The 20,241-nt window shown below is 34.0% G+C and overlaps 3 protein-coding genes across 3 annotated transcripts; 1 reads left to right on the top strand and 2 right to left on the bottom strand.

Moving 5' to 3' along the window:
- Positions 1–2,317: 2,317 nt before the first annotated feature.
- LOC107491710 (uncharacterized) lies at positions 2,318–6,377 on the top strand. Its single transcript, XM_016112616.3, has 8 exons — positions 2,318–3,000; positions 3,464–3,676; positions 3,765–3,965; positions 4,515–4,622; positions 4,740–4,877; positions 5,005–5,256; positions 5,386–5,706; positions 5,810–6,377. The coding sequence occupies exons 1-8, from the start codon at positions 2,449–2,451 to the stop codon at positions 5,975–5,977; spliced, it is 1,953 nt and encodes a 650-aa protein (XP_015968102.1). The 5' UTR covers positions 2,318–2,448; the 3' UTR covers positions 5,978–6,377.
- On the bottom strand, positions 6,378–7,799 carry LOC107491666 (two-component response regulator 24-like). Its single transcript, XM_016112548.3, has 4 exons — positions 7,727–7,799; positions 7,248–7,337; positions 6,848–7,127; positions 6,378–6,738 (listed from the first exon to the last, which is right to left on the bottom strand). Exons 3-4 carry the CDS (start codon positions 7,061–7,063, stop codon positions 6,571–6,573), a joined length of 384 nt encoding a protein of 127 aa, XP_015968034.1. The 5' UTR covers positions 7,064–7,127; positions 7,248–7,337; positions 7,727–7,799; the 3' UTR covers positions 6,378–6,570.
- A 9,029-nt stretch (positions 7,800–16,828) lies between these two features.
- Positions 16,829–19,976, bottom strand: LOC107491709 (uncharacterized). The gene is made up of 4 exons (XM_052262782.1): positions 19,940–19,976; positions 19,359–19,716; positions 18,400–18,486; positions 16,829–18,307 (listed from the first exon to the last, which is right to left on the bottom strand). Exons 2-4 carry the CDS (start codon positions 19,713–19,715, stop codon positions 17,099–17,101), a joined length of 1,653 nt encoding a protein of 550 aa, XP_052118742.1. The 5' UTR covers position 19,716; positions 19,940–19,976; the 3' UTR covers positions 16,829–17,098.
- Between the last annotated feature and the right edge of the window lie 265 nt (positions 19,977–20,241).

The raw sequence follows: 20,241 nt of genomic DNA, 5'->3' as shown, positions 1-20,241 counted from the left end.
GGCCAATTAAATATAAAATATAACAAAAAATTAACAAAATATGATTTGTAGCATATATATCAAAAAAGTAATTATATTATATAAAAGTCAATGTTCAACTACATACTAAAACTTTATGGTCCAAACAAAGAGGGTACTCATCCATAATAAATTGATATGGTCCAAACTTTATGTATGCTCTACGGATTTCATCTTGTTGATTGATAGGATAATTCCAAATTTGCGGACGCTTTCCGGGATCACGCATCAATGTATCAATATTAACTTGATCTATTTCAGTCCTTGCTATTTTGGAAGCGGGGGTTGAATATCTTGCTCAACAAGTTGTGTCACAGGTTGTTCAATAATATTTTGAACATTACTCAAAGAATCTGAAGCTAAATTTTGTTCATCATATATTCTCTCTTTTCTCTTGAAAAATGAGTGAATTGTTTTCATCTTTGACATTTTTAACTTAACTTGAACTATCTAACAAAAAAAAAACAAAAATAATTGCATATATATTATTTTCTTAAAAAAAAATATTAAACCTATTCAGTAATAACAAATAATTTTAGAAACACAAATATATAATAACCAAAAATAAAGTTATTGATTTACCTGATTATTTTTTGTTCCAAGTCTCACAAAAAAATAATTCTATTGAGTTTTGTCCTCACTTCAATCTTTGAACACTGTCCATTATAAAAAAAAATAAATTAATTATTTTAAATAAATAATGTAAATAATACTTGACATTGTCATTAACTTAAAAAAAATTGAAATATACCTCTTTGAATCTTTGTTGTGCATTCAATGGTTAATATTTTGTTGTTCACTTCTCTTCAATGGTTTTTCTTCATATGTCTTGTTTTGGTATGGAAAGAAAATTAAAATGAGAAGAGTAGAAGACCAAAAGTTTGGGAATCACTAAAAGAGAGAGAAAAGTGACGCTATGCCTATGATAGTTTGAAATAAATATTTGAAAAATGTACTAGGGTTACTTTAATTAATAGTATGGGCTTGGGCTAGTATAATAGAACCATTTTTATTAATTATTAGAATGAGCTATTTGTTAACAAGAACAACAATAATTCAAATATCCAATACATAGTGCAGTTTTTAGTTATTTTAATTTATAAAATTTTGTAACTATATTTTTTTTAATATTATATATAAAAAAATTTAATATTATTAATTATTACTATTTACTATTTTTTTAAAAAAAATTTGGGAGGGACCATGGCCACCTTAGGTCCCCCCGTGGATCCGCCACTGCTTGCAACCACCTTCTCATCGCTGAACTCCTCTCCTCGGCTAGAGGGTACCGTCAACCGTTGGCATTGTATCATACAGAGCACGCTGTCGTCATCGCGAAGGTCTCTGGGCTTTGTTCTCGTCCCCGTTGTGGACGTCTGCTCGGCCTTGTTCTCGTCGCCGTCGTGAACGTCTCTACTCGACTTCTCTCTCTGATCTTACTCTGTCTCACGCAAAACGCGAACTTCTCTGCTCGCTTGTTCTTATCACCGTCACCTTCGTTTAACTGCTCGGCTGTCACCTTCTTACGGACGTCTCTGTTGTTTGGTTGTCTTTTCTTTTTTAGTGAGTACTCCTCCATTACTTCTTTAATCGTAAATTTTTTTCTGAAATTAATTATGGTTAATCTATACTTTTGAGTTAATTATTTTTGTTAATTTTTTTATTTTTATAATATTTTTGAAGTTAATTTTTTTAAAATAATTTTGTTGATTGATGATGGTAATTATTAATTTTGACATCTGAGTTTAAATTCTGTATATAATTATTAATTTTGTATTTTAAAACTGTATGTATCATTGGTTGTTGATGTGAATAGAAATTTTGTATAATTTATGTTGAATAATCAATACTTAGTTATTGACTATATATAATTTGTGTAAGTTTGGGTTCAATAATTAAAAATTTGTATAAGTAGTGTTTAAACTTTAAAACTAATTTATTTTCTTAGGGTTAGCATGTAATGTGTTTGTTAATTATGTGTGTTTTGATTTTTTTTAATCATAAATTTTAATGTTTTTATTTTGATGATATGAGGGGCCATAGGCCCAAGGAAAGAGAAAAAACAAAAAAAAAACACAAAAGAAAACAAAGAAAGCACACTAGCGCCTGGAGATACGGGGATGCATTATCCCTCTCCCATCTTCATGCATAAATTCGTTCTCGAAATAATTAAATCGATTTAATCACTATTCAATTCCAATTGAACTATTTAACTATCACCAGTTATGGCAGCGGCCCAATGACCGATACAGACATACAGTGTCGTAAGAAAAAGTTAATTGGGCTGACAAGCGGACAAAGATGGAGGCCCATAAACCCAAAATGCCCAAAAAAAAATCGCTGTGTGGTTATGCAGTGCGTCTTTGATGGCGGTAGAGCCGTAGAGCACACCCAATAAACCAGATATCAGTTGGGCAAATCAAAGTTAAAATGGAGGACGAAGCTGACATATACGACGGCGTTAGGGCTCAGTTTCCTCTCAGCTTCGGCAAGCAATCCAAGTCTCAGACCCCTCTCGAAGCCATCCACAACGCCACGCGTCGATCTAATACCAATCCTCCTCCTCCTCCTCCTCCTCCTTCTTCTTCTTCTTCTTCTTCGAAGCCTGCAACCGCAAGCGCTCTTCCTTCTCTCTCTTCTTCTTCTAAGGAATGGCTCAATTCCCTACGCTCCTCTAAAAACCCTACCCCTACTCTTGCTGATCGTGGTGGCGGTTCTGAGATTGGCCCGCCGCCACCTCCGCCTCCGACGGCAGAGGATGATAACGACGATGGCGCCATGGTGGGGCCGCCTCCCCCTCCACCTCCGGGGGTGGGTTCGGGGGCGGATGAGGACGAAGACGACGATATGATTGGGCCGCCCCCGCCGCCGTCTGGTAACAATTTGAGCTCCGACGACGACGATGATTCCAATGGAGATGAGTTGGGGAACCGGTTCCGTATTCCACTTAGCAACGAGATTGTCCTCAAGGGCCACACCAAGGTATTCTCTCTCTTAACGTGTGTTTGTGGGTTTAATTTGGGAATTAGCGTAACAAATTGTGAATGGAGAAGAAATAGTTTAATTTGATTATTATTTGCTTTTGTGTGCTTTGTATCCCTTGATTATGCATTTAAAGTGTTTCCTAAAAAAATTTTATAATCTAGGAAGCATGATTTGATGCTAGCTGTGGCAGTAGCTTAAGTCTATAATAATATACTGCAGAGAAAAGAAAGTGTTAGGGTTCTATTGCAAGCCGAATAATCCAGAGAGGTTTCACATTTACTACGAGTAACTTAAACTTGAGTAGTATAGAAGTTTAGAGTAAAATCCATTAGAAGGCAGACACCGTGAATGAGTATGTTACTTTATTTTGAATTATAAGAATGTGAAGGGAATCAACAGCTGTTTTGTAGTGAAATGTAAAGATATATATTAATGATAACATTGGGAAAACTGTTAACAGGTTGTGTCAGCTCTTGCTGTAGATCACACTGGATCTAGAGTGCTTTCTGGAAGTTATGACTACTCAGTGCGGATGTACGATTTTCAAGGAATGAATGCTCGTTTGCAATCGTTTCGACAACTGGAGCCCGCTGAAGGTCATCAAGTTCGCAACTTAAGCTGGAGTCCAACAGCAGATCGGTTTTTGTGTGTGACTGGATCAGCTCAAGCAAAGGTAAGCACGTTACATCATATCTGTTGACTTAAATGATGCTTTAGTGCTTTTCATTTGACTGATTGTATATATATTTCTTCTGTTGCAGATTTATGATCGCGATGGGCTTACTTTGGGAGAGTTTATGAAGGGAGACATGTATATTCGTGATCTAAAGAATACCAAGGGCCACATATCTGGATTGACATGTGGAGAGTGGCATCCAAAAACTAAAGAGACAATCTTAACATCATCAGAGGATGGATCACTGCGAATATGGGATGTAAATGACTTCAAAAGCCAGAAGCAGGTTTGGACAAGTTCTGCTTCCTCGTCATCTTCAATGACAAATTGTATGCATGGTCAATATCATATCTCATAATTTTTTTCAAAACACATTTACTACCATATATCTTTTCGATAGATTTTTGAAATAAAAATTGAAGCTCTCTAAACAAATGAGGCCAAAAGCATCTGCTTCTTTATATATTTCTTGTAGAATTATTGACTGATATTTCACCTATTGTTGTGAAAAGGTTATTGGCATTGTCTATTTGTTGCTCTGTTTAAGTACTTAATGCAGAGGGAAATTTTATGCTTCAATTTTTCACCAAGTAGGCAAGTACTTACTTTTGATGAGATTGCCCTTTTCTTAATTATTATTATTTTTTTGTGGTTTTTGTGAGACTCAGGATTTTCAGCTAATGTATTTCCAGTTCTTTACCCAATTATACTGGATATAATGCATGAGACATCTTATGTATGTGTGAATGGAGTTGTGATCATTTGTGTTTTACAACATAATAATTTACATTTCATTCACGTTGTTGAACTCACACTGCTAACTTTCAAAGGATAGGTAATTAAACCAAAGCTTGCAAGGCCTGGAAGAGTTCCTGTAACCACATGTGCATGGGACCATGATGGTAAACGCATTGCTGGTGGTATAGGAGATGGTTCTATACAGGTAAAAACATTTTCACTTATAATAAAGTCAATATACATTCGCTCTTTTAGCTTTTTAAGCTAGAAAAAACATTGGTTTTCTCCTTATATTCCTTGGAATTCCCATTGATTTTCACAGGTTTGGAGCATTAAGCCTGGGTGGGGGAGTAGGCCAGATATACATATTGAAAAGAGTCATTCAGATGATATTACTGGTCTGAAATTTTCTAGTGATGGGAATATCCTATTGTCAAGAAGCTTTGATGGTTCACTGAAGGTATGTAAACCATTATATCTCACAAAAATCTTATCTTCATTTGTTTCTGTTTTCTTGCTTTATAAGGAATCCATATGTTGTTAACTAATCTTCTCGACTTCTCACCAACCAATGAAATATGTCTCAGGTTTGGGATATGCGTAAAACAAAGGAAGCATTGAAGGTATTTGAGGATCTTCCAAATAATTACGGACAAACAAATATTGCATTCAGTCCTGGTGAGAATCTATTTTTTACTGGAACATCTGTTGAAAGAGAGAGCACAGTTGGGGGTTTATTGTGCTTCTTTGATAGAGCAAACCTTGAACTTGTTTCAAGAGTTGGCATATCCCCCTCTTGTAGTGTTGTTCGGTGTTGTTGGCATCCTAAACTGAATCAGGTAACATTTTGCAGTTTTCTTTCAACTTCCCATAAATTACATTCTTGTGTTGTTTTATTTTTACTTTAAGGAGGACATTTTTGGTGTTTATACTTAATAATTTTATTGAACTGCTTTTCTTTTCTGAAGATCTTTGCAACGGTTGGTGATAAAAACCAAGGAGGGACTCACATACTATATGATCCCACCATCAGTGAAAGAGGAGCCCTTGTTTGTGTTGCACGTGCACCAAGGAAAAAATCAATCGACGATTTTGAGGCAAAGCCTGTCATTCACAATCCCCATGCGTTACCACTGTTTAGAGATCAGCCAAGCCGTAAGCGTCAACGGGAGAAAGTATTAAAGGATCCATTGAAGTCCCACAAGCCTGAACTTCCCATAACAGGACCTGGCTTTGGTGGACGGGTCGGTGCAAGTCAAGGAAGCTTACTAACCCAGTATCTTATGAAGGTATTTGTCTGACATGTGTTTCTCATCATTTTTCTTAGACTTAAACGGATTCATGCTTCAGAATATGAAAATGCAAAGTACTTATATTTTCATGCAATTGCAGCAAGGAGGTATGATCAAGGAGACATGGATGGAGGAGGATCCAAGGGAAGCCATCTTGAAATATGCTGACGCAGCAGCAAAAGATCCAAAATTCATTGCTCCAGCATATGCAGATACTCAACCCGAGCCAGTGTTCGCAAAGTCGGATTCTGAGGAAGAAGAAAAATGATTGGATTATGAAGTCACCACTTGCAATCTCTATCACTAGATGGTAACTGCCGAGGGGAAGACAAATAAAAGAGTGACCAAGTAAGAGGTACTTGGCCCCAAAGCATTCTTCTTGGAGCTAATGCCAACCTTTCCGGCAGAATATCATGTGCACTAGGAATGATGAAATTGTTAGCTCCTCAAATTTTCTTATGGATCTTCCATGTGGATGAGTAGTATTGTATTGTACATTTTTTACGTGTAATTTTACAAAACTTACAGAAATTTAAATATGTACTAATTGTATCGAAGATTTACCGGTTATCAATTGTGTCTGATAGAGCTGAACCGTTAGCATCAGGAACAATCGATATTCTTTTGCAACTTAAAGGAAAATTTGGTTGTTTTTACACACACAAAAATGTTTCAATTACCACAGTAAAACGGATTTTTTACCAACGCTTGCTCTCTATTTTTGTCTACAGAGAAAACCATCATTATTGTAGTTCTATAAGTAATAACTAGACTCACAATTGCATTGGTCATTTTCTATTCAACCCACAAAAAACTCAAAAGGTAGGGAGTGGTCTCTTGCATCAATTACTAGTTTTGGTATCACATGATATTATCAAGAATTGAACGCAGCTTAGCCATGTTCAAAGGTTTGACTAGATAATCATCAAGCCCTGCTTCCATAAATTCTTGTATTTGCTTTTCCTCTGAGTGAGATGACACCCCAACAATTTTGCTACAAATGCCCATTGAACGAAGTTCCTTTGTTGCCTATATATGAAGAATGTGCAAGAATTATGTCTCAATGTAATTGCCCATGCATATTATTTTGATAGGTTAATGTATTGAATAAATCAGATTATTAATTTATTATTACTACCTCAATGCCATTCATCAAAGGCATTTCCTTGTCCATGAGAATGAGGTCAAATCCTTGACCAGAGCAATGAATTTGTACGGCTTCTTTTCCATTCTCCGCTGCCTGATTCTTCACTCCAACTTTGTTCAGCATCCACTGATGAATCATCCTTACTTGTCTATCATCATCCACAACAAGTGCTGTTAATTTTGTTGCTGAGTCTTCATTAGGTGCCATTAAGCCTTAACCTTTGTTTTGGTCAAAATTATTTGGAAATAAAAGATGTTTTTGTTCTCTTTATCTGAACAAGAAACACATATAATCATTAAAATATGTATGAAAAATGAAATTGGACATAATGTAGCATCATTAGAGAAAACATTTAAAGAGAATGTTTCAGATAGATAGCAGTAGTACTAACCTTGATGATGGAGGGAACAAATGATGAATGGATAATTGGCTAGCTGGTTATAGTGCTATAAATATAGATGATGTGATCCTTCCCAATTTGCTAAGTAATCCATGAAACAAGATTGAAAAGAATATAAAAAAGAAAGCAAGCTAGGTTGAAACTGTCTCTTGTCTTGGTTCACCACAATCTAAAAATATTATCTTTTCCTAAAATGGAGTGATTTATTTCATATATTATATATCTATATTGGATTCTGATGGCATTTCTTTTTCCTATTTTGTATAGGAACATGTAAAAAGCAATATTAAAAATAGTAAAATACACAACAAAATTTTAATTGAAGAGTATAAAATCAATTCTTGATTTTTTATAATATTTTCTGGCTTATGAGCCCACAATGTCAAAATGGGTCAGTAAAATGTATCGAATTTAAAGGGAAGTGTGTAACTTTTGTTTACCTTTGTTATGATCGAATTAGATCCACTTACCTCATTTAGTTAACTTGGATTCTGCAAAAGACACTTTTTTGCATTATATTTGGCTCCTTATTAAATTGTTGATCCGTCAAATCCAGATTTCTTCAATTTCATTTTTCTTTTTTTCTTTTGTTTATCACAAACATCTTTTACTAGAAACAATTTTATTACTTTATTAGAAATTTCGCAAAAGGCGTAAGTGCGTAACTCTTTCGAGTTTTGATAGACATTCCTATGTAATTATGGAGCAGGAACACTTCAATAAGTTATGGTGGCGGGGCATTTGATACATGTTAGACATTACATATATAACGAATTAACGACGCGCATTTTTTTTTTTACAAAATTATTATTTATACATTAAAATTAGCTATTAAAATCAGTCACTAATATATTTATATATAAATATATATATATATTGTTTAATTTATTTTTGTATATATTTTATATTAATGATTAATGTTAGTGTACACAGTATAATTCTTTTTTTATTAATCTAGTCTTAATAAAAAAATTAAATAAGCTTAGACATATGTCATTGTATCTAACCTTATTCTCAGCTAATATTTTATTAATTAAATTAAAAAATAATGTTATTAATTATTATAAAATACTTTGATAAAATTTTTTAAATTTAAAGATTTGACCGCCATAAAACTAATTACAAAAAAATTAAATTAACTTTATATTCATAAAAAATTTGTATTATCTGACAAATATTTAATCGTTAAATTTAAAATTGATTCCGCTACAAAATTTATGAAATTCCAAATACTCTTTTTATCACCTTCTCCATTTACACTACTTTTCTTTTTAGAGCAAAAACCAAAAGGAAAACTCTAGGACCGACAGTTTTATTAAATTTTAGCCAGCATATAACTAGTAAAAAAAAGTGAGTTATTGGATAAAATCTCACACCAATCTCACACTATCAAATTATTATTAATAACTAGTTGATGGCTAACAATCACAAAAATAAATTGCTGGCCCTAGCATTACTCAAAACCAAAATTCACCTTAATAATTCAGCCCCTCATCCTCACCTTCATAAATCTCCCTCACTCATTTGAATCAACTCAAGCATTTACTCATGAAACAACTCGCTACTTTGCCAAACCAAAGCCCGCAACTTTCCATATTCCCTTTCGATCAAAAAGCAAATATCCATGGATTTTGTTAAAAAACTAAAAAATTTAAAAAAAATAAACAAATGATAAACTCATCTTAGCACAGGATAAATCCAGCACAAGTTGGAGATATAACTGCTAAGTTCTAAGGACTAAAAGCAGTAAAGAAAGAGGAAAAAATAACTCTCAATGAATAAGACCAACCTTCAATATATCATTTTTTACATCTCTATTCCATTTTAACATGAAAACAATTCAAAATACTAAATTCAGAATGGAAAAACACACGGTAGTCAGGCTTTGCTAGTGACGATGAAACAATCACCAACGAGAAAGAGCAGTCGGCGGTGAGGCAGTCAACGACGAGATGAAATAGAGACGAGAAAGAGCAGTTAACAACGAGACTGGCAGTGAGAAGCTGTCGACGGCGCAGAACCACAGGCAACCTAATGGTCACAACGCAAGGACGATGTTGACGCGAGAAGCAGTAGATCTGGTAGGGACGACGCTAGCGTAGACAATTTGGGGGCGTTGGAGGTGACTGGAGGTAGCTGAGCCAACGAGAGTAGCAATTGAGAGGTTAAGCGGCTGAGATTTATGAATGTGAAAGAACGATGGAGGTGAAGTGAGGGGCTAAGGATTGTTATTAGGGTTGTATGGTAGATTCAGTTAGGTTAGAGGATTGAGATGAAGAAAGTGATAAAGAGGGTATTTTGGAAACATTATAAAAATTTTAACAGCATCAATTTTAAATTTACGGGTTGGATATTTTTGTCAAATGATACTAATTTTTTATGAGTACAATGTTAATTTAATTTTTTATGGTTAGTTTTGTTAATAATCAAATTTTTTATGATTAGAAATAATTACTTATTATATTATGTTATTTATAAGCCCATCTTCTAGAATTATTAAGATTACATTTATAAGTATTAGACATTCAAACAAAGATACAAATACATAAAATTATGTTTAAAAGATGAAATATTAATATGAATATTGTATCATAAAATATTAAATTAGTATATATTATGTCCCTTCTTAAAAAAATACATAAATAATAGTAAGAGATACAAATTGTTTTTTATTTTTTTATTATTTTTATGAATTTTTTATTATTATGCTTTTTTTCATAACTTTTTTGTGTGAGAAAAATAAGAGTAAATTAAACTTTCTGTTGAGTTTAGTAAATAATAATAATATTTGGTGATGATAAACATGTTGGTAGTTAGTTTAAAAGTCTAATTGAGTTTAATTCTTATACTTAGTGTTGCAGGCCCATGTTTCGTTATAAAACCCAAACAAGGAAGACAAATAGTCCAACTAGATGAACCAAATGTAACTAAGGCTACCAAATGGAAATAAGTCCATAATCCAACCCATTGTCATTCAGAAAAAAAAAAAAAGAAAAACAACGTCAGCTGGTGGTGCTATGTTGCTTTGGGTAAGGCACAAAGAAAAAAGAAAATGTTCATTTTTCACTAAGCATCAAAGAAGAAAAAGTTGTTTCACTTTTTTGTTAAGTACCAAATCAGAAGAAAGGAAAGCAAATCAAAAAAGTTGAGTCAAATCAAAATCAACATGCATAAATTAAGCATAATCAGAAGAGAAAAGATAATTTATTTCCATTAACATTCAAGTCAATTACTTGTTGATTTCTCCTTCTTTCTAAGCAACCATTTCGATACTATAAAGAAAGTGGTGGTTACTTTTCTCCGTTGTGAATCAATGGCTAATATTGAAACTTGGGACCAAAGCACAAGATTAATGGTTCTGATTTATCAAATCTATTGAGAATCTGTTATCAATGTAGGTGCAATACTTCCAAAACTTCAAATTTTAATTTGTGAGGTTTCTACCTTTTCTTATTTTGGGTTCTCTCTCATTGCTTCTAAAACTGAAGTGATTTTTCTTTTTGTATAGCATTCTATAGCTAGCTCTAGGATTTGCAAAATGAAGTCAACTGCTTGAATATTGTGCTAGTTCATAACTTACTTTCTTCTTCTTCAATCAGACTAAAAAATTAGGGATTTAAAATTCGAGTTTAAGCAATGCAGTTTCATTGGTAACATATTTTCAATGGATTTTATAAATCAAAACTATTAATCTTATGCTTTGACTCTAAGTTTCAATATTAGCCATTGATTCACAACAAAGACAAATAGCCACCTCTTTCTTCATATTACTCGGAATGATTGTTCAGAAGAAAAGAGAAAATAACAAATAATTGACTTGCATGTTAATGAAAATAAATTATCTTTTTGCTTTTGATTACGCTTAATTTGTGTATATTGTTTTTTATTTGACCAAACTTTCTTGATTTGCTTTCTTTTCTTCTGATTTGGTGTTTAATGAAAAAGTGAAGCACCTTTTTCTTCTTTAATGCTTAGTGAAAAAGTGAAATTTTTTCTTCTTCTTTATACCTTACTGGAAGCAACATAGCACCATTAGCTGAGAATTGTTTTTCTTTTTCTTGAATGACAATGAATTAGATTGCTGACTCATTTTTATTTGGTAGCCTTAGTTGCATTTGGTTCTTCTAGTTGAGTTGCTTGTCTTCCTTGTTTGGGCTTCACAATGAAACATGGATATGTAATACTAAGTACAAGGATTAAACTCAATTGGAATTTTAACCCAACCACCAACATATTTGTCATCACCAAATATTGTTATTATTTGTTAAATTCAACAATCTCTTCTTTGATGACAAATATAATTTAAAATAGAAATAAAAAAATGGAATGCAAAAGTTCAGATTAAAGACTTTCCTTTGATGATGTCATTTCAAATGTGATCTGTTCCCCTTTCTTTTATAAAAGATACTCCCTTTTAATGTGAGCTTTTTAACAAACATACACAAGTTATAGCAGCACATGTAGGTAGCGTTTATTTTGAGGTATTGGGACAGAGATTGGGAGATTGAGACACAGTATCATATTTGTTGGCTCAGAGACTGATACTAAAATTTCTGTCTCTGTCCCTAAAATTTTAGTATTTCAGTACCTCCAAAAAGTAGGAACATAGGGGACTAAAATTTTTAGAGATGAAGACTGAAATTTTAATAATATTTTATACCTAAAATACCCTCATTTCATTAATTAATTCCAATTTTATCATTTGTGCAAATTAAATTAGAGTTTTATTCTTGTTTCAATTTCTGTCTCTTACTTTGCACCAAACAGAATACTAAAATTTATTTCAGTCTCAATCTCTCAGTCTCAGTCTTTTAATTTCTGTCTCTCTACCAAACGCTACCGTAAAGAACATCATTACTCATGAGCAAGTTATATGAGCAAACAGATCAACAAACAATTAATTAGTAAGACATACAGCAAACCATAACAAAGCATCAACTAACTACTACTCTACTACTCTCCTTGTCATCAAGGGAGGAAAATAAAACCAGTTCAGACCCGTAAAAGATGGATTAAAAGTCAAAGATAAAATAATTAAATAAGTAGCATAGGTTTAAAGAGTTACAGTCATCTAGAAAGTAATAAAAACAGTAATTAAAACCTAATAGTCTGATAAAAACTAAGTGCAACATAATCAAAAGTCTTTAACATAATATATTCCTAGGCATCCGAGTCTTCATTCTTAGTGTCTAAAGGCTCTTCTTGATCAATAGCCATGGTATCTTCTTTATGAATGTTGCCCATGTACTTCAAAAGAAATGCCACTCTATCTCTTGACTTGCGCAAAGTATTTTCATTCCGAACAGCAAATTTTCTCTCTTGTTGGCTTGTGGAGATGAGATGATTGAACAAATTCACAAATTCTTGCAGAATATCCTTTACAACTCCATACAAAATGGGATTTGTGTCCTGTAGATGCTGATGCTTCAGTGGTGAATTGCGGAGGAATGTCATCAAACTCTTCTTCTTCATCATCAAGAACTACTCTTTCAGATCTGATAGGTCCTTTCTTTTGTTGCTTCACTATCCTCTTTTAGGTAAGAGTTTTTATTTTCAAGTGTCTCATTGGTTAGGTCAACACAAAAAAATTTAAAAATACAGGTTAAAAACATGCCATAAAAAAGAGACAGATTCTTATCACTCTTTATACATTCATACATGTCTTATTATTAAATAAGCAAAAAAAAATTTAATTTTCATAATGATAGCATACAATACTAATTTGTCACAAAATGAACCCTTTTATATGAATCGCTTTGAGAAAGGATAATGTGGTTTACAATGCGATGGAGTTGAGCATGAATAGGACCTAAAATCTTATGATTAGGGATAAGACCATCAATGAAAGAAATATTTTCACAAAAGCATCTTAATATGAAATATCTAAACCTTCATCCTATTTTTTTCGAAGTGTATGCATTAACACCAATATCAGAATATTTTAGGACTTCATTGATAATTTCACTGTTTAGATTTAATTCACGCCTTTTGACATAAAAATGAATATTTTCATCGTGATAGATCATATTAGCATAGAATTCATAGATAAAATCAAAGAAGACATACTTTTTTTATTTTAAAAAGATGATTTCAATCCAAAAACACTATGTTTTTCATAAAATCAAATCTTTTCTTTTCTAAAACAGACAAATTAACAAAATAGATAGGATATAATAGATGGTGAACAACAACTCCTTTACAAACTAAAGATTATTATTTGACCAAAATCATGTTAAAAGAGTCCGATAAAATATAGTTTTAATTAATTACTTACACATTACCTCGATACTATCCTTTGGTTGCTCATCAGCTCATGGCAAGTTTATATTAGAAAAGATATATTTCTTTATCGAGATGTTTTTTTTGTGCCTCTTCAGTCAATAAAGCATATTCATCTTTAATCTAGTATTACTTATCTTACGGTTGTGTTTCAATTGACGTTTATCAAATTAAAATTAAATAAAAATATTTTGAATAAAATGAATTTGTATTAATATAATTTATATTTAATAATTCTATAGGCTATAATTTTTTTATAGTTAAATATTAAATCGACATTCAGACAAATTTTAGCGCTGACAAAATAGTATCTGACTTTCATTATTGATAAAATAGGACATGACCATCATGTTCTGGTGAGCAGACAAACCCCCCAACCCACTACCTCCCCAACGCACTCCATCATTCTTTCTCTCTAATGCACTCCTCCTCCCCAACGCAGCCCCCTTTTTCGATACAGTTTACACCATTGCAGCTTAGAACAAAGCTTTGAGCAACAATGGATGTACGGGGTAAGCGCTTGAAGCCACACCTCGATCGCCGCAACGCCATAAAGAACATCGCTACAAAGTTCCCTCTTCTTTCTCGCATCATCCTTCATTGACCTTTCTCATTCTTTGAACAACCAAAAAAGCATCAGGGTCAAGGGCATTAACGATGGTGAATTTGTCCTTATCTCCGCACCCTCGGTCTTTCTGGATTCGACGACTTTTCTATTCCAATCCCAGCTTGGGAACAAGCCCAAAGGTCTCGCCTTTCTCCTTTCCCTGTCACCACCAAAAACATCATCAACCTCCATGTTGTTGATGAAGGACATGAACACCAAGCTCCACTTTCAATTCCACCTAAAACTGAATCTGGAGTTGGTTTCAATGTTGATGCTAGGCTGAAAAATCTAAGCTTTCAACAACTTGCTCAACATAATGTAAATAATGGTGGTGATGATGGGGAATCTAGGAGAGGGGGTTGCGTTGGGGAGGGGGAGTGCATTGAGAGGGAGAGAGGGAAAGTGTGTTGGGGAGGGAGGGATTAGGGTTTTGGGAGGAGGTTTTGCCAAGTCACCAGAATACGGTGGCCGCGTTAACATTGTGCTTGCTGAAGATGTTAGGGATACATTTGTTAAATTTTAAAATTTTTCAGGCAGTGTTTAGATAGTAGCTTTCAGACACAAAGACAGAAACACAAATACATAGCAATTACTTTTACTATGTTTGTTGATATATACAAGACAGTATTCACTGCAACATAACTACCAACATTACTTTTCACCATCACTGCCATTAATTTTTCAACCTCAATTCTAATAACTATGAACTATCATCAAAATATTTAATTCAATAATTAAGTCAATATTTTTTATATATATAGAAATTCAGACAAAAAAAAGAAACTTGAACATAATATATCTGGTGAGAAAGAATAATCGGCAACAAAAAAAATACATGAAACAAGCACAATCTGAAAAATAAATATGGAGGCAACGAAGACAGATCTACATCTAGAGAGAGGTGACGGAGGCGTCAGCGCCGGCACGAGCCAAGGAGAACGAGATGCAGGTGAAAGTATATCCGAAGGCAAGGCGAGGCAACAAAGACGTCGGCACAAGCGACGAAGAAGAGAGGTGGGTCAAGGCAGATCTGGAGGCGGAACAACGATAGAGATAATGACGGTGATGACGGAGGGCGAGAGGGGAAACACGACGATGGTGACGACAAAAACGTTGAGATGGGATAGCAGCGGCGGAGGAAGAGAGAGAATGCAAAAGAGAGGAGGAGAGACAGATAAAGGAGGGAGGCAGTTACGATGCTAGTAGTGGTGGCGGCGACAACGATGGAAGGAGAAGGCAAAGGTAGAATGGAGGTAGGAACGTGGAATAAACCGGAGAAGAAGAGGAAGAGTCATGAGAGTTGGGTAAATGATAAAATTAGAATTTTAAAAAATGAATTTGGATCCTCTAAATTTTAAATTTTACTTTATAGAATAAAATATGATCTATCATCATTTATTTTATAGGCGGGACCAAAAAAAATATGAGAGAGAAAATATCTAATTGTGACAGATTTCACTTTATCCTCTAAAGTAAAAATCTAAAATTTAAAGAATCTAAATTCTTAAAAAATAATCAAGGATGGAATTGAAAAATCATGTATCTTATGGGTTGTCTCAATGTCACCGCTTAAAGAAAATACACTAAATACATGTCATGTCTTTTATGTGCGTCTGGGTATAACTATATCTATTAAAATTGTGTCTCAACAAACAATCAGTCTATACGTACCACCGTGTCTCTATCTCTAGTGGACACGGAAATGAACCAAATGGGACCTCAATGGGAGTCTATACGTACCACAATGAACCAAATGGGACCTCAATGGGACCCCGGACCATTTTGTTAAAGAAAAGAATGAGGAGTCAATGGAATATTTGTACAATGTATATAATGGAGGTTTATGAAGTATTAGAGATATAACCATTAGTGTTACCTTTCCCATTAGCTAAAGTTTTTGGGATGAGTGGTATCATGACATGATAGTTTAAATTTTTGAGAAGATGTTTATTATCCCTAATACTCTTCGAATATTGATTTGATATTTACCTCTTTTTTCTTAAAAGAACAAATTTATATGTTAAAATTTACTACTCTTTTAGCCATAATTTTTTTGTACTCATTTTTTAGTATTTCTCTTTTTTATTTAATTTAGTCTTTCTAATGGAATCAATAATTCATATTATAAAAAATTAACATTCAAGAACTCAATAAAAATTATACAAAATCAAATAAAAAATAACAAAAAAGTTTCACAAAATAAAATTGTATTTGTAAAAATGATTAAAAATTTTATATAATGAGTACCAAAATTTCCATAAAATAAAAGACACCAGTATACATCAAATAAGAATAAAGGATAAAATTGGCAAAAAGAAAATAAATTTCTTCAATCACATCTTCAATAGTAACTATTGAACGCAAAACAATTAAACGTGCGTTGTGTAATTTTAAACAATAAAACAAACACACCCTTAATTAAACTGAAATCCAAACATCAAAATATTTGTATTCTCACCAAAACTTTTCCTTCATGTTATCCAACTTGAGTCAATCATTTTCCTCTCGTATTTTGAAGTGTTACAAAGATAAATTAACAAAATCAACGGATTTCTTCCATCCCACAATAAGCATATGATTTTCGGGTAGTGTAAGTAAGTGTAAGTTGTTTACAGATTTTTCTTTTCTTTTCTAAGGTTAACATAACCGAAGGAAAATAACGAGAACCAACACCTACAATGGAGACATCAAAAATAGCAGTTAGCACAACTTGATTAGCCATATGCAGGGATGCCATAGATTCAAAGCTAAGTAATAACTTATTAACAAAAAAAAAAACAATTAGCCACTGTAGCATCATCCAACCAGCAGCCATTACTGAGAACTAGCCATTATTAAGAATAATGAAGATAGCAGCAAAGCGCTTCACCTTCATTGGCAATATTTCTAAGCTAAACATGTTCCACTTCGAGACTACTTGAGGGGCCATCAAAATCAAAAAACAAACCTGCCTGTATCAGTTGGACTCGAGATAAGATGTTATATTCAGGTCAGATGGCAAAGCACCGTCCTCTGGAAAAGATTCATCTTCATTGAAAAGCAAGTTCTTGATATCATCAATTGAGCCAAGGTTTCGGCTTTGAGTAAATTCCATACCTGAATTCTTAATATTGGGGGGTTGGTTTATAGATCTCTCTTCATTCCCTGCACATTCAATTTGATTTTGACTTTCACCAAGTTGTAGGCATGCATCTTGCATTGACATTCCACATGTCACAATCTTTGCTTGAGCAGGTCCATTTTGATTTACAAATTGATGCTCATTTAGATGCTGATTTCTATTCACATCAATAAAGTTCAGGCTGGTTTTTCCAGGTATCAGTTGTGGGTACCCTACGGTATTGGGTACAATAGCATCACTTTGCACATAAGGTGTTCCATTATTAGAAATTCCAGTTGCATGATGATATCTACCATATTGCTGTGCCTGTGCCGAACCAACTTGACTGCTGAGGCCAAAAGAATCACCATGAGAAGTGTAGTTTGTCGTTGGGATGCTCCTGGCACTGTTTACTCCTCTGGCAATCATATGAGAATGGAGGAACTGAGGGCTTAAGCAGACAGCGCCATGAACTTGTCCCCTTTGGATGGTGTGATTTCGTACACCTAGCACTTGCCTTGGAACAGAATGGGACTGGTATCCGCTCCTTGCGAAAGGAAATGCTGACTCAGGAGATCTAGCATGGTTTGCACCATGTTGAAGTGCAGCGTTGGTGGTGGGACGTAAAGGAATGGTAATTGGCATGGAGACTTGATTCAATGATCTAAACTTTTGCAAGGAGCTTGACCATGCTATGATTGTGTTAGAGGCTTGATTTTGAGGTTCGAGACTTACCATCTGATTCCATGACTGATTCAATAATGGGGAAACTGGAGAAAACTGAGGAATATCCATCGGATTCCATGACTGATTCAATAATGGGGAAACTGGAGAAAACCGAGGAGCATCAAGGCGTAGCTCAAGGTTGTGTATATCATTCACAGCCTCGCATGAAGTGACATAATTGGTCGATGCTGGTATTGGAGCAATCTTTCCCAACTTGAAATTTTTCCTAAGAGTTTCCCACATCCCAGATCCTGCAGTTGCATGACAGTGATCTGCACTTGAAAGACCAGTGCCCCAATTTGGACATGGTGATAGGCAGTCACATATGTAACAATAGCACTGCACAGCATCAAATAAATAAATAATCATATAAAAAAAAGAAACCAGCTAAGTACAAAGTTATGCATAGCATTAAGTAGTATGATTTTCACCTGTTCACAGTGCTGCTCATGGGGGGTGGAAGAAAAGGGGAAATTGGCACAAAGATGCCGCGGATGAGGATAATCTCTGCATGCAACCTGCAAGTTATAAACAAAAATGAAACTACGCATCTAAAATGTTACAACATTCAGCCATGAGTACAGAAAGTATGAACATTTTTATTGAGTAAACAAGACCACACATGAAAAATTGAAAACCAACAAACGTTTTAAATGGTTACACAATTACACAGGACTCTTCCAAAAACTATGGATGAGTTAACACTGATCCATAAATTTAAGGATCTCAATCAAAACCAATTAGATACCAGAACCAATGTTCAGAATCCAGTCTTCTGCACCATACCTTCCTCGAATCTTTTTATCCCTCTCAAGTCTCAAATTCCCTCACAGCAGAAATTTCATGTCCGGTAGGATATTCTGATGATGCTAAACTTGGCAATGGTGCACCCCAAATGTTAAGGAACTAACCTATGAGGATTAACTCCGAAAGAAAGAGCATATCAAACAAATTTCGGTCTTCTATGGAGACTGACATATAGTTAACTCCACAAGCAAACTTATCAATCTCCATTATCACTTGAGAAAAGTTTAAATAAATAAATTAATGGGATGTTTGCAAGTTAGGATTTTGGAGGGAAAAAAAGCAACTTGATGAGAAAGTGAAGTCTATTTCACTCTTTAAACCCTTTCCTTCTCATCTTCCCTCCAACATCCCAGCTCACAAACACTGGTCTTGCAAACCCTCAAACTCAAACACTTGGGGAAATATCTCAAATCTCAAGATAGTAACATTTACAATGCTACAATGACGAAAATACAGCTCACAAAAGACAAAATACAAAATTTTAGGTATATTAGAGGGGGACAAACATTCAATTTCATATGCATGACATTAAGAAAGTGAGAGAACAAACACTAAAGTAACAAAAAAGGAGACAACACCAGACCTGACCCTTCTCCCCAACAACAACCAACTCATCAGAGGAAGCTGTTGTGATTTCCTCTACAGAAGTAGTAACAGCTCTTTCAGGGTCACCATCCAGAATCACACAATCATCATCATCATTATGATCTTGCATGTCTTTCACACTTGGCGCTGATGCTGAAGATCTTGACTTTGACTTTGAATTTGACTTGTGTCCAAGTTCATTCACGACAACATGGTCTTGTTCTGGTTCTTCATCAGGCATGACCAACCACTCCTTTATCATATCATCATAGTCAATTCTCTTCTTTGCATCACTTTCTTCCAAACACGGTTCTTCATCGGAGCTTATATCCAACACAAGTGGTGAACCTTCCATGCTAGCATAAAAAGAATAAAAAATCAACCTTTTTTTGTTTTCTGTCCCCCCCAAATCCCCCAAACAAAAAAAAAAGGAGTTTGGTTGCATGAAAACTTTATAAAAATCAAATTGACAAACCTTTCCTTGCAAAGAGGGAGAGAAGGGGTTTGACGGTTGTGAATAGATGAAGAAAGGAGCAAGAAGAGAGAATTGCAAAAGGTTTTGATGGAGTAGGCGGTTACCTATTGAGTAATGTGAAGGAGATTTCGGGGTAACCGAGAGAGGGAGGGGGAATTCAAATCATCACTCTATTCCTTCGTTTACACGCTTGGTTAGTTGGTTACTTGGTTTTACTAACATGGATGAGTAATTGAGTATTATTGTCAATTTTTTTTTGGTTTTAGGATTTTTTAAAAATAAATGAAATAAATTAATAAATTATTTTTTATTGATATATTTTTTAAAAAAATATTTATATTTTCCTTTTTTTAATTTTTAAATTTAAATTATAATATTTTTAGAATGTAGATTAGATATAAAACGA

Source organism: Arachis duranensis, chromosome 6, assembly GCF_000817695.3.
Source record: "Arachis duranensis cultivar V14167 chromosome 6, aradu.V14167.gnm2.J7QH, whole genome shotgun sequence".
In the NCBI taxonomy this organism is placed as follows: domain Eukaryota; kingdom Viridiplantae; phylum Streptophyta; class Magnoliopsida; order Fabales; family Fabaceae; genus Arachis; species Arachis duranensis.
Note: the sequence above shows the minus strand (reverse complement) of the source record. Positions and strands in the feature narration are given on the sequence as shown.

Excerpts from the sequence above, each read along its gene's own strand:
- LOC107491710 (XM_016112616.3), top strand. The coding sequence starts at position 2,449 with ATGGAGGACGAAGCTGACATATACGACGGCGTTAGGGCTCAGTTTCCT. Across the intron at positions 4,623-4,739 it reads TAGGAGATGGTTCTATACAG|GTTTGGAGCATTAAGCCTGG; the intron begins GTAAAAACATTT and ends TGATTTTCACAG. Across the intron at positions 5,257-5,385 it reads GGCATCCTAAACTGAATCAG|ATCTTTGCAACGGTTGGTGA; the intron begins GTAACATTTTGC and ends TCTTTTCTGAAG.
- LOC107491666 (XM_016112548.3), bottom strand. The coding sequence starts at position 7,063 with ATGGCACCTAATGAAGACTCAGCAACAAAATTAACAGCACTTGTTGTG. Across the intron at positions 6,739-6,847 it reads CTTTGATGAATGGCATTGAG|GCAACAAAGGAACTTCGTTC; the intron begins GTAGTAATAATA and ends CTTCATATATAG.
- LOC107491709 (XM_052262782.1), bottom strand. The coding sequence starts at position 19,715 with ATGGAAGGTTCACCACTTGTGTTGGATATAAGCTCCGATGAAGAACCG. Across the intron at positions 18,487-19,358 it reads TTGTTGGGGAGAAGGGTCAG|GTTGCATGCAGAGATTATCC; the intron begins GTCTGGTGTTGT and ends TATAACTTGCAG. Across the intron at positions 18,308-18,399 it reads ATGAGCAGCACTGTGAACAG|TGCTATTGTTACATATGTGA; the intron begins GTGAAAATCATA and ends GATGCTGTGCAG.